This window comes from Daucus carota, chromosome 4 (genome assembly GCF_001625215.2).
Source record: "Daucus carota subsp. sativus chromosome 4, DH1 v3.0, whole genome shotgun sequence".
Classification (NCBI taxonomy): domain Eukaryota; kingdom Viridiplantae; phylum Streptophyta; class Magnoliopsida; order Apiales; family Apiaceae; genus Daucus; species Daucus carota.
The window spans coordinates 29,039,730-29,053,916 of NC_030384.2; the positions used below are offsets into that span (position 1 = coordinate 29,039,730).

General features: G+C 35.5%; 2 protein-coding genes across 2 annotated transcripts; one reads left to right on the top strand and one right to left on the bottom strand.

The window, feature by feature from the left end:
• The first annotated feature begins 1,814 nt into the window (after nucleotides 1–1,814).
• On the top strand, nucleotides 1,815–4,228 carry LOC108218410 (uncharacterized). Its single transcript, XM_064091381.1, has 5 exons — nucleotides 1,815–2,245; nucleotides 2,389–2,954; nucleotides 3,052–3,177; nucleotides 3,277–3,777; nucleotides 3,866–4,228. Exons 3-5 carry the CDS (start codon nucleotides 3,055–3,057, stop codon nucleotides 4,070–4,072), a joined length of 831 nt encoding a protein of 276 aa, XP_063947451.1. The 5' UTR covers nucleotides 1,815–2,245; nucleotides 2,389–2,954; nucleotides 3,052–3,054; the 3' UTR covers nucleotides 4,073–4,228.
• A 2,816-nt stretch (nucleotides 4,229–7,044) lies between these two features.
• Nucleotides 7,045–7,617, bottom strand: LOC108217160 (uncharacterized). Its single transcript, XM_017390004.1, has one exon. It carries the CDS (start codon nucleotides 7,615–7,617, stop codon nucleotides 7,045–7,047), a length of 573 nt encoding a protein of 190 aa, XP_017245493.1.
• Nucleotides 7,618–14,187: the final 6,570 nt, after the last annotated feature.

The following is a 14,187-nucleotide window of genomic DNA, read 5'->3' on the forward strand; positions in this document are numbered from 1 at the left end:
CCGATTGCAAATATAACCGACCGACTTTCCCTATATATTTTTAAAAAATCCGGTTCGCCTAATTTTCACGTTACGAAGTCACACATGTTAATTATAAACTTGACTAAGATGTTTTAATTTTTTAGACAATTCAAAAAACATTTTTATATGTACGGATCCCCTAAACAGAAGACTAATCATATACCAGAAGTCTTATTTTGAATTACCTCGTTCACTCTTAATTATTCAAAAATTAGATGTTTTATTATTCAAACGATCCAACCGTACGGATGTTAATAAAATAATCTCATCAACGTCGAGACAAAAATTTCAGATGATTTCGATGAATCGAAATACACTTTTATAACCTTTTTATTGTGAAAATATACATAAATAAAATTTTAAATTAAGAAAATATTTTTAAAAAACCCGGTTCGCCTAAATTTCACGTTACGAAGTCACACATGTTAATTATAAACTTGACTAAGATGTTTTAATTTTTTAGACATTTTAAAAAATATTCTTATATGTACGGATCCCCTAAACAGAAGACTAATCATATACCAGAAGTCTTATTTTGAATTATCTCGTTCACTCTTAATTATTCAAAAATTGATGTTTTATTATTTAAACGATCCAACCGTACGGATGTTAATAAAATAATCTCATCAACGTCGACACAAAAATTCAGATGATTTCGATGAATCGAAATACACTTTTATAACGTTTTTATAATAATACTTTATATAAACAAAATATTAAATTAAGAAAATAATTTCCCAAAAACACAAAACCGACCGACTATATAGTAAAACCGACCGACCTTGAAAATTACGCGGAAAATCAATTTTTTCGTGAAAAATTAAAACACCCGCGCGACAGAAACGACGTCGTTTGATGGTTCTGCACAGATTTCCAGGTCAAAACCGACCGGGTTGCCGGTCGGTTTTGGTGCGTCAGTATATAAACAAAAAAAAGCCCCCTTTCCTCTTTTATTCTCACACGAACACTACTGCTGCTCCAAACTCTTTCCTCTCCAAACTCTTTCAAACTCCAAACTCGAATCAAACCCTCTCCTAACTCTTTCAAGGCAAGAATCAAGTGCAATGGCGGCAAGAATCAAGAATCGGAAACCCTCTCCAAAATCCTCTTCAATGGTAGAATCCGAAACCCTCTCCTAACTTTTAATTTGTGTTAGTATAGAGCTTAAATTTGTGTTAGTATAGAGCTCTATTGAACTTCAATTTGTTTGATTTGTTTAGTTTTCAAGCTTTTATATGTATGCATTGTATGTATATAAAATTTGTATATGTTAGTTTGGAAATATACATGCAAGTTCTTGTCGTCGGTTATGTCATGAGAATGAAAACGATAGGTTTTAGTTTGTGTATGTTAGTTTTGGTTTGTATATGTTTTAGTTTTAGTTTGTATATGTTAGTTTTAGTTTGTATATGTTAGTTTTGGTTTGTATATGTTAATTTGTATATGTTAGTTTGGAAATCTCTGTTTTTTATTTGTTTTTATATTTTTGTAATTTTTAGTTTGTACTCACATTCATAAGGAGGGCTTGGAATTTGGTTTTGTGTTTGTATTAAGGGGTTGTGGTTTGCATTTGGCATTTTGATATAATTAAGGTGTTGTGGTTTGCATAATTGGTTGTGAATGAAATTTATGTGATATAATTAAGGGGTTGTGGTTTGTATTTTGGCATTTTGATTTATAAGGGGTTGTGGTTTCATTCATTTTGGCGTTTATATGATCAAAAATGAGTCGATTCATAAGGTGTTGTGGCTTGCATAATTGGTTGTGAATGAAATTTATGTGATATAATTAAGGGGTTGTGGTTTGCATTTTGATTCATAAGGGGTTGTAGTTTCCATTTAAAGTCGATTATTTTTTTATTCATATTCTAACCAATGGTGTTTATGGTGTTTGATTAGGGCACCTTGTGGTGGTTTGTCATCCTTGTGGTGATGATCATTGCCTTAATGGCAAGAAAAGGCAAGGGCAAGGGGAAGGCCAAGGAGACAACCAAAGGCAAGGGAAAAGGGAAAGCCAAGGAGACAACTTCCACTCGGAAGGGTAAAGGAAAGTCTAGCACCTTGGCTATACGTGATGAGCCAACTGATTCGGATGAAGGCGGGGAGAATCCGAATGAAGAGGAAGTTCCAAGACGAAGGGTAATTAGGAGGCCACGATCCCATTCAGCCGGTTTGTTTGGAAAAGTCCCTCCGAAACCAATCCGTATCAATATTTCAGGAGGACAGTAAGTCTACTTGTAGTAACTTATATATATATATATATGTATATCTATCTATCTGTATATATATATATATGTATCTTGCACTTGTTTAAATTTTGTTGACATACATATATATGTACATATAATCTCTTTTCACATTTTGGTAGTATTGAAGATGATCAAGCAAAGAAGACTTTGCTTGCTATTGTTCGTGAAAGGTGGCCCGTTGGACATTACACGTTCACCGACATTGTTGAACATGATGATGAATGGCTAAAACACGTAGTCGAGGAATTTAATGTAAGCTACTCTTCTTATGCTCACATCGTGATTTGTATGCATGCTTTTTTATTTATTTGTATTATGTGTAAATAGTCTAACCATATGTATGTAATTTATCTTGATTTTATTATAATTGTAGTTATATTTCAAGCAACAAAAGGGACAAAGCCGGTCCGAAGCAAAAAATATAATTGAGAAGCATATCAAGAACACAATAAAGAGGACGTTGAATGAGCTCAAGACAAATATTGAGCAAAAATCAAAGGAAAGCGGAAAATCAAAATTGAGTTTAAGACCTGGATATTGGTCTGAACTTTTTTGGAAGGATTTATTAAATTATTGGGAAAAGAATGAGGGGCACTTGCATAGGTCATCCGTTGGATCTACGAACCGCAAGAACGTCGAGCGGTTGCATAGTGCCGGTGCCCGGTCTTTTAATAAAGTGAAGGAGGTATATATAAATATCTATTATCATACACACCTTAATTTCTTAATTAAGATTTAATTCACATATATATTATATTGATGATTTAAATTGTTTTTGGAAGGAAATGAAAAGGAAGGAACGTGGAAAGAATCCAACTCGCCTTGAAGTATGGAACCGGACGCATACAAGGGTTGGAAGTGATCCCGAGCACCCCGTGTATACCACGCCTGCTGCAATGGCCATAGCGGTAATTAAATGATTGTCTTGTGGTTTTTTTTTAAAGTTTCAATGTCCATTTTACTTTTTAAGTTGTTTAATGTACTGATTGATGCACATTTCTCTGTAGACACGATATGCTTCTATTCTAGAAAGCAGGCCGGTGTCGGTTACACAAACAGGGGATAGAGACGAGCCCTTGGAATGGTGGTTGTCAGCAACCGGAGTTCCCGAAGGCAAAAAGCCTAAGAAGGACTACCTTGTTGGATTCCCCGAGGCTCGTGCTAGTCAACTTATTCCGACTCTTGCCTCACGTTACAGGGATTCAACAAGAGGCGAAGCCGGTGGATCTTCCGGTCAGAGACAAGAAGCCGTCATTCCCGACAATGTGTACCTCTCGGTCGTGCGCAATGTGCTCAATGAGGTCCGTGCGAACCCCCTTCAATTTCAGCGACAAATGTCTGAAGAAGAGATCGCGAATTTTGCAAAAACCGCACTAGAGGCCTCCGATCCAGCTGCCGATCCAAGTACAAGGGTTCAATGGAATTCTATGATTGGTGGGGAGATGGTACACATTGTGGGGTCGATGGTCGAGGATATACTCCTCAAAATGGAAAGGAAGGTTGAAGAGGTACGAATTCATATTTGTTATCTACTTGTATTGATCGAGTATGCTTATTTTCTTATTGGTTGTCATTGTCTATTATATGTGCAATTAGGAAAAGGAACGCAGACTCGCAGCGGAGAAGGATTATACTGATCCAGAGGAGCTGTCGGAGGAGGAACGCGGGGGACCCGAAGCCGGTGCTGATGCGGGTGCCAATGCTAGTGCTGCTTCGGGAGCGGATGCTAGTGCTGCTTCCGGAGCGGGTGCTACTGCCGCTGCGGATGGAGCTGCTTCCGATTCAGATGTTACATTAGATTAGTTTGGCTTTTGAATATTTGTGTTTTGAATATTGTGTTTAAGTTGGATTTGGAATTTGGTTAATGCTTGTGAAGGGCTTTTGGTTTGCCCTTGTAGACAATTATAAGTTTGATGTTTGGGATTGTAGTTATGGTACATTTTGTTGTTATATATGGTGTTGTGGTTTATGTATTTTGGATATTGTTGATTGTTGGTTGTTGGTAGCAGGTATGGCAGTATATAGAAACAGCAGGATTATTTTTTTTTTGATAGAAAACCCAGAAAACCGACCGACTGAAGACAAAACCGACCGTCCTTACCATTCAATTCACAGACAAAACCGACCGACGTATACATAACCGACCACGGTTACCATTCAAAAAAGCCAGAAAACCGACCGATTGCTTACTACTCGGTCGGTTATCTTTGGTAGATCGGTCGGTTATACACGGTCGGTTTTAATCCCTGCAAGCGCTCTGGTCGTTAACCGACCATGTCCTGTCGGTCGGTTATGGGAAACCGACCGAACGCGGTCGGTTATAAGGTCATTGTTTTTAGTTTGACTTTTCTGGTCAAACGTTTATAACCGACCACCTGCGGTCGGTTTTAGTTCCCCCAACAAATTTGACTTTTTTGGTCAACAGATTATAACCGACCACATCCGGTCGGTTATATTATTCTTATATCGATTGACCATATTTTGGTCAAACATGTAAACCGACCGACTCCGGTCGGTTTTAGTTTACACGTGGCTGTGGCGTCCACGTGGCTCCAGATGGCATTGCTGCAGGGCCCAGGTAGCGACTTTCTTAAATAAGCAAAACCGACCGACATTCCGGTCGGTTTTCGTCTTTAAACCCGACCAATAGCTGATAACCGACCAGGTTACAACCGACCAGCTTCTCCGGTCGGTTTTAGTGTTAAAACCGACCGTTTACCCTTGTAACCGACCGTTTTGGCGGTCGGTTGTGTCCTGTTTTTTTGTAGTGCTAGGGGTTATAAAATGTAATTAACTCTACTTACGACAGAATACTGTTGAGATGTCAGTTCCTACGGTACCATGCATCTCAAACCGTGGAAGTAATTTTTGACTTAAATTTTGATTCAAATTTCAAGTGATACATCTTTTCATTTTAATACGCCAATTGAGGTCGAGGATACAAATGTCCCCATACAAACAATCTTTCGTTGTGCAAGGTGAGTTTTTGCGATAATCACCACAGTTTCAGATTCAAAGCTAGAGATCTTCCGATACACCAATTGAATCATTATCAACGGACCAAAATAACAAAATTGAACACAGCAAAACATATAACACACCAACCACTCCAAAAGGAGAGACACAAACCACTAGAAAAAGAGAGACATAAAACACCCAAAAAGATGGATGCACGAATCAAAAATCTCATCCAAAAGATGAAGATTATTTAAAATTATTTAAAGAAAAAACATAAAAAAAAAAAAACAAGAGAGAGGAGAATAATGTCTCTTGCAATGATAATAGTTATTTAGATTGAGTGTATGAAGCTAGAGAGGGAGTCAGCGGGTGAGGAGAAAAATAGGAGAAATAGGGGTCGACTCTCGTTAGAGTTTTCTTAAATTTCAATTTTAAGAAGCAACGCATCATGCACCAAACCTAACATGAACAGCAGCACCAGCATGCAGCATGTTGTTGACCATACAAGTGACCACACGGATTCACAATTAAATATATCTACCATATATATAATTATATTATGCAAGTCGAAACTTCCTCCCTCCATTCAAATAACGAGTATTAATATTGGCAAAGAGAGATCAGAATCAAAGAAGATTACAGACGGATTTAGACAAGAAGGAAGCTGTAACCATCTTTCCTTATTGTATTAACTATATATGTTTAATTTAAAAATCAGACAGGACTGAAAGAGATACATCTAATTAGTCTAATCTCTGATTGGTCTAATGCCACCAGTAATCGGTCCCTAGCCTCTTTCACTTCACATCTACTAATTATTTAGGAAAGGTTTTTTCATATTTATTGCACCATGTACCTTGTGGATGTATATATGTATGCAAACAAACAAGAAGTTCATATCTTGTAATAAATTTTAATTATGTTTGAGATCTCTGTAGGGTAGTGCAATATTTGAACTATTGATGCTTATTGCTCATACATGTATGATGCCTCAATAATGTTTCAGTATATTTTTTTGAAATTTCATGTAGTACACTCACCCAATTATAGATTATTCAATAATTTCTTCACCCACATACAAGTCTTATTGAATCAGATCAACTTCCGATTAATTACAGCATCATAAACAAAGTTTCTACAGAATGCAAAAGAAATTTACAGAACCTTAACACAAAAAAGTGCAGATTATTCTCACATAATAATAGCAACTTGAATCTTTGAAACATAAGAGTAGAATTTTGTGACTTAATAGCATTCTCAGCTTCTTATGAAAAGTAGAAGCCGACTTTTTACAAGGAAAAGCCAGAAGTAGTTGTGTCCAAACAAGCACGTATATTTAAAGCAATCAGTGGAGTATACAGCTAAAGCAAATGAGATTATTTAACAGTTGAAACATGATCCTAAAATGCATGAGATTAAGCTGATTAAGAAAGAAATCTGACTTTGTCAAAAAAAAAAAAAGAAGAAAGAAATCTGACAGTGCAGAGTGTAGGCTCTGAAAAAGATAACTTATAATTCACTCAGAGATCAAAAGACTAATAAGTACTTCTATATCTTGAAACAAACAGCAATACGTACGATAGAATTAATAATACAGTTGAGATGCCAGTTCTGGTACGTAGTTGACTTTAATAACCTGCAGTACTCTAAAAGTTGAAGAGCTACCATGATACTACTAGCTAACTAACTGAATAACTCTACATAGATACTTATTTTTCTCCAACACAAAATTAACAAGATTTTAATTTTTAAGTGCACAATTTGTGGAGATTGTCTTCTATGATCGATACCTTGGCCACTTGGTCTCGACGATATTTTCATGATCTGAAACACAAGACTGATTTGGAAGAAGACCTTGGTGCAGAAACCTGAAAATCATCATCATCTAGTAGTGATCCCATGCTGAGTAGCCTCCTCCGTCCACGCCCAATCTTCGTTGGCACGGATGAATTTCCTGACCTTGAAGAGGACGACAATGATGACGACGATGAATGGGACGTTGAAAATGAGAAAGGAGAAGTAGGTGACATTGTGACCTGAGCACCTTTCTTGAAATGAATTATCCTGAGTAACAAAAAGTTGAGGAGTTTGGACTTAGATTTTTTTTTCGAATCATGGTATTTTTCGTGATTCGGAGTAGGAGTGGAGTAGTAAGAAGGAGGGGGAGTTAGAGTAGGAGGAAGAGAATCAGGGTCTGGAAAGAGCTTGTGTCTGGGAGTTCCAGGCTGAGTTTCCCACACAAAAGGGACAGCAACAGAGAGGCCTGATCTGAAAGAAGGGTTGGCCATGGAGGTTTCTTTGGTGACAAGCTTGGTGAAGAACTTGTCATCTTGTTTGATTTCATAGAGGGGGTTATGATGGGAGAAATCTGGCTTGCTTGACATTAACATGTTTAATCTGGTCTGAAAACAAATTGGCTTAAGACAGAGTAGTCAGTAGAAGCAGTGTGGAATTTTGTGGGAGAGCTCACAATATATTGGCAGGCTAGCTAGTGAGTTAGTTAGGTAGCTTTAATTTAAGGGGACTTGTTGATATTTATTCATGCATTCAGAGTAAGTCATCATGATATAATATTCCTCTGGCTCAATGACCGTATTGGCCCTCCGGAGGAAAAGCCGGGATGGAATAAGGAGCAGTGTTACGTATTTCAAATTATATTTTCAAATTTTTTTCCTGCGATAGACAGATGGCTAACATTGATCGGAATCGGATAATTTATGTGCATGTCGCATTATTACGAGAGTGAGTAGAACCAATTATATATTATCAACTAGATAAATTTGGAGTACCTGGTATTTTTTCGGGATTTCGAAAGACGTTTAAATATTTTTGTAACGGTTAAACAATAGTGCCACACTATACATGTGAGTTGAGTTTAACTGGAGGATTGAATGAGGATACAAGATTTGAATTATACTAGTATTTAAACTCGGATCCTCTTTCGCTGCTTGTTTAGCGGGCTGTTTGAAGATGTTAAACCGTCAATGTCCTGGTTGAAACGTTCCGTAACAACTAAAATAATATTGCATTCTTCCTTCGTTTCCTCAGTTTTCAAACATATTTTAGTACACGGCCTTATGTACCGTGTTTTGCCTTGTATTCAGGAAATACACTTGTTTAAAATTGATCTTGATCCACACAAAGACACACTGCAGAGACAGACTGCCTAGCTAACTGATTGCTTCTGCTTCTAACATGGAACTCGTGGAAATTTAGAATACTAACTCAAGGTAAACCAAGTGCTGAAGGATTTTTTTCATATGTAAACTAGTGCTGAAAGGGATTTTTCATCGGACGTTACCTTCTGGTAAAAAAAAATATGATAGAAGCAGTCACGTTTTGCAAATGAGTATCTGTTCTAATACTTATTTGGATGAACCATAGTCGCAGTAGTCACTTTTCTTGTATTAAAATATAAGGTGAACAACTGCAACTGTATGATGATATAAGATACTCCTATAAGATATGATTAATGAGATTGTATTTCACATGCATGATGCCTAGGTTCCACGAATCCCCATCAACAACCAACCAGCTATAATTAATACTCCTACTACAATGTAAATAAGTTTGAATGAATTAAAAGAAATTAAATAAAATTTCAACTATGTTATCGATAATTGTTTGTAATTCATTCTTCGCTCCCTTCGTGATCCATTCCTAATTCCTTACCTCATATATCAGAGATTTTCACTAACTTTGGGTTCATACTTGAGTTCTATAATAACGTTTCTTATGCACTAAAAGTTTAGGAATCTGAATACATATAATAAGCTATGTGCATCGCAATTCTATATTGAATTTAAATGTTTGAGATATCAAACTCAGGGTCATGTTCAATTGAGAACATTGGAGAGAATCATAGAACCCTTACCTTATTTCTAGTACTCTATTAGGTAGGGTTCTGCAGCACCACTTAAGTATTAGCAGTGTTGTAAAAAGCGCATTAAGCGGCCGATTAAGCGGCCGCCTAAGCGGAATCGGCCCTAAAACGCTTCGATTTTGTATTAAGCGGGAAATTAAGCGTTTTTAAAAATTAAGCGGACAATTAAGCGGATTAAGCGGATTAAGCGGTAATTAAGCGGTCAAAATGATGTTGACTTGCTAATTTTTTTTTAAAAATAATTTTGAAATAATAATTTTTTAATAATATAACTATAATTATATTATAAAATTAAAAAAATATATTTTATCAAAAATATTAAAAATGCATATTCTTAACCCAACATAATATTATTTTTAAATATATTAATATTATAATTAAATATTTAATTATATTTAATTAATCCGCTTAAAATTCCGCTTAAGCGTCCGCTTTACCGCTTAAGCGCTAGAAGGTCCTCCTGCCGCTTAGTACCGATTTGCGCTTTTCACAACACTGAGTATTAGTTAGGGTTCTGCAGCAGCAGAACTTCACATGCAAAAAGATGTTAATATCTATGTAATATATTTTAAAATTATTTTCGAGCACACACAACGATGAAAAATCATGAAAAAAAACATGTATTTAGATTTAGATCCTAAAAATTTATTTAAAATTTAGGGTTCTGCAGCAGAACCTTGGTGGTTCTATGGTTCCATTTTTTGAGGATAAGCCTCCAATGAAAAATCTACTTCATAGAAAAGCTCTCTTATCTGTGTTGGGGAGGCAGGGAAGACGGATTGGATCGAGAGGTTCTCTCTTGAGCGCGACCCATCAAACTCAATGTTCATACTTGACTCTGTGTCTCGCAAGTTAAAGAGTTCGGTTTTCTTCCAACACATAAGTTGCTCATTACAGTTGCTGGATCGCTACAAATGCATGAGCCCTTGCAGAGCTAAAACATATCGAGTTGTTCAACTTATGTGACATAGCACCCAATATTCGAGCTTAGCCAGCCTAACTCCACAATAATACTATATCTTCATGTTTTGGTCGAATTATTAGCACATTTATATTCTATTTATACATCTCTCTCATTCTCACCATCCATCGATGTGGGATAACTCCTAACATGTAGGATGTGCGCGGTTCGTACGTCTGGCCAACGATATTTACTAAACATACTGCTCCATGGTCCTGCACATTACTTTTTACTTCCCCCAGCCAGATGCTAAAGTATAAATAATATCCCCGGTAGGATGGGTGGTTGTCTAGTCAGTTAGGAACATTTAAACCGGAGACATATCTGTATGGTGTATAAACTGTGCAGTACCATGCTCTAATGGCCCCGGCCCCTTAAGGCTGTGAAGATCTGAACAGCATTTACTACATAACTGTGTGTCTGTATTTAGGACAAGTCCGGGGTTCTCATTACTTCGTTCGTTATGTGCGCATTGTTGGAACGCGTCATGTGTTTATTTCTTCTCGTACATATTGAAACGCAATTTGATGGACAGAGACTGAGGATATAGACTACAATGTCAATTGTCTGTGCTTTTATGTAGCATATCTTAAAATTTTGCATAGGCATGCGTTCATTCAAGTGCCGAATTATTTCGATATGTTTCTGAGCTACTCTCAGCCCATAACTGTTAGAAACTTTAGAACTTGTTTTTAAATTTGTTTTCAAATCTTAATTTATAATATTTGATTATTTTCACACACATTGTTAATAATGTTATCTTGTATACATATAAATCATCCGATTAGATGATTGAAATCAACTATTTATTAATCACCGGATAAAAATTGGTATACATAATTTTATCATTCTGGAAAAATTAACCGATATTCGGAAAAGTCAATTAAATAAAATGATATTCGGAAACTAGGATTGTTATCTTTTTTCAACAACAAAGACTTCTTAAATCATCAATATACTTGTATAAAGGAGAAGCGAGGGGCGTGTAGGTGGCGCCTCTCACATCGCTCCGTTCTATTTTTCTAATTTTTAGGAATTTTTGGATGAAAAATATCAAAAATTAGAATTACTTTTTTTAGTTTCGGATATATTAGAAGCAAGTTTCAGAATCTGATTTTGTTTCAGATTATTTATGGAATATAGTAGCTTGAAAGTTTTAATATGATTTTGTTTCTATATAAAGGAGAAGCAATAGAACTACCTTTTTTTAGTTTCAGATATATTAGAAGCAAGTTTCAGAATTTGATTTTGTATTATTTATATAATATAGTATCTTGAAAGTTTTAATCTGATTTTGTTTCTATATAAAGAAGAAGCGATAGAACAACCTTTTTTTAGTTTCTGATATATTAGAAGCAAGTTTCAGAATTTGATTTTGTTTCAGTGGAATAAAGTAGCTTGAAAGTTTTAATCTTATTTCGTTTCTATATAAAGGAGAAGCGAGGGGCGTGTAGGTGACGCCTCTTACATCGCTCCGTTATATTTTTCTAATTTTCTGGAATTTTTGAATGAAAATTATCAAAAATTAGAATTACTTTTTTTAGTTTCAGATATTTCAGAATCTGATTTTGTTTCAGATCATTTATGGAATATAGCAGTTTGAAAGTTTTAATCTGATTTTGTTTCAGATTATTTAATTATGGGAAAGAGTAGCACACAAGTCTCTCTGCACCTATAAATACTCCTATAGGTTGTAGGGTTTTGGATCATCTAAACACAACCTAATCTCCCTCAATACCACAACCCTATCTCTCTCTGGTGATAGTTCTCTTGCTCGATTTCTAACTCGGTGGTGCCGTTCTTCTACAACGATAATTGAAGGCTGTTTATACGGTATTAAAAAAGAATTAAAGGTTGTTGCAAGTAAAGGCAGTTATAGACCGCTATGTGGGAGTCGACAAATCCAAACACGGGAGAAAAATATAGTCTTGACATGATATTGATGGATGATATCAATAAACTAACTATTAGTGATGTATGTTTGTTGGTTATTCTTTTATAATATTTGTTTTGTTCATCGGACATGTTTGTTGTTAATTTTTTTGCGATTTACTTTGTATACAGGAAAATATTATTCATGCATTATCTATTTGCTCCATTCAAGCAACTTTTAAGTGAAGGCTGTTTATACAGTATTAAAAAATAAAGGTTGTTGTACGCAATGGTAGTTATAGACCGCTATGTCACGGATTTATGTTAGATTTTTTTGTGCACAATCAATTCAAAAAAAATTGGAGGAAGGTGACAATGCAAGAACATAATTACTTTTAAAAAAAGAAACACAAATAAAATTAAGATTCGTCGTGCTTTAAATTGTTAATTACGTGTAAAAATTTATTTTCAGTTTTTCACCATGAATTATAGTCCAAATTTTGCAATTTTATACTAAAAAAATTAATTTTTAATCACTAATACATTTTTTATAAACAACCACAAAATTATTATACTCTACAAATATTAATATTGAATCATTAATATAATTTTTATAGGCCGCCGCAACGCGCGGCTTCTCAACTAGTTTAGCAAAAACGACAATAGGTTTTCGAAATTAGCGACTATGATTTTAAGTGATATAGGAGAATATGGGATGACAAACAAAAAGTAAATCCAAATAAATCGACACTTGTACACATTATAGGCATCTTCTTAATTTGTTGGTATAAAATTTATTGTTGGCCGCGCAACACCCGTTAACTCTGTATTATTGTTGGCCAAGCCGCACGAATTTGCTTTCGGGCTCTTCCCAAAAGGCCATATACTGATTGAGTTCTTTCGCTGCTTATATTTAAGATAAATCTTTATGTCTGATGCGAGACTTGGGTTGAACCCACTCAACAATCTCCCCTCAATCCAGGAACACCAATCTTGTAACCCTTGTACCGCCGCTTACTCATCGGTTCCTCATCTTGAGGTACACGCCAACAATCTCCCCTCAATCCAAGAACTACCAATCTTATGACCCTTATACCTTCGCTTACTCATCGGTTCCTTATCTTGCGCGACACGCCGTCCGACCACCTTAGTTGGAAAGACTTTCGACAGAAGCCGTCCAAGACCTCCAATCATAGTTCTGGAGAGCCTCCCCACATCACACAACTGCAGCCCGCAACCTGGGATCAACTTATTAACCTGGCTCTGATACCACTTGTTGGGTCGCGCAACACCCGTTAACACCGCATTAGTATGATATTGTCCGCTCTGGGCTGTGGCCAAGCCCGCACGGATTTGCTTTCGAGCTACTCCCAAAAGATCTCATACTAATGAAGTTTTTTGGCTACTTATATTTAAGATAAATCTTTCTTTTTGACTTGGGCCTTGAATTCAACCCATTCAACATTTATTTCATCCTCACTCCATTTTATTTCATTGGAGTGAATACAATCTTAGCTGTCTTTATTAAAATTTATGTTTATACTAATTGCAATTTTCGGTATATGATTTGACTCTAATTTTAAAGTATAGAAATAATTTGTCATAATTATAAAATATTTATTTTACTAAGAAAAATTATATATTCTTTGATTTGTTCCTAAAAATATATTATTATAAAATACATATAATCTATTTTATAATATAATTTTTACTATTTTAAAATAAAAGGTTATTTTTACTCTTCATTTAAATTTTGACTATTAAACGTCAAAAAAATTACTAAGTAAAAAGTACGGGAAAGTTACCTGATTACAGTACCTGAGTACCATTAGTATCATAAGTTTGGGCCGAGCCCAATATATTCGAACACTACGATTAGAGTTCAGTCTAGACTCAGATGGGCAAGGTGTACCTATCCACCTCCGCGGAAACAAACATGGTGCACAGCGTTCGTCATCCGCCCAATCAGTTCCCCCACTCCAAAAGTAGCTTAAAACAAAATTTATCAAACAAGTATGTTGTTGTGCTCGGAGGTTCGAGCGATACGGGGGAGTTTGGGTTAATTTAAAAAAGTGAAATAAAGAAATTGAATAGAAGTGTGAAATAAATTAATAATTACAAATTGTTAGAGTGTTTAGAAAAAAAAGCAAAAGTTATAAAGAAAAATTGACATTTTCTACTTCCAACTTTTTTTTCACGACTTCTTCTTGAAAATACTTTTTACTTCTTTACACAAACGGGTTA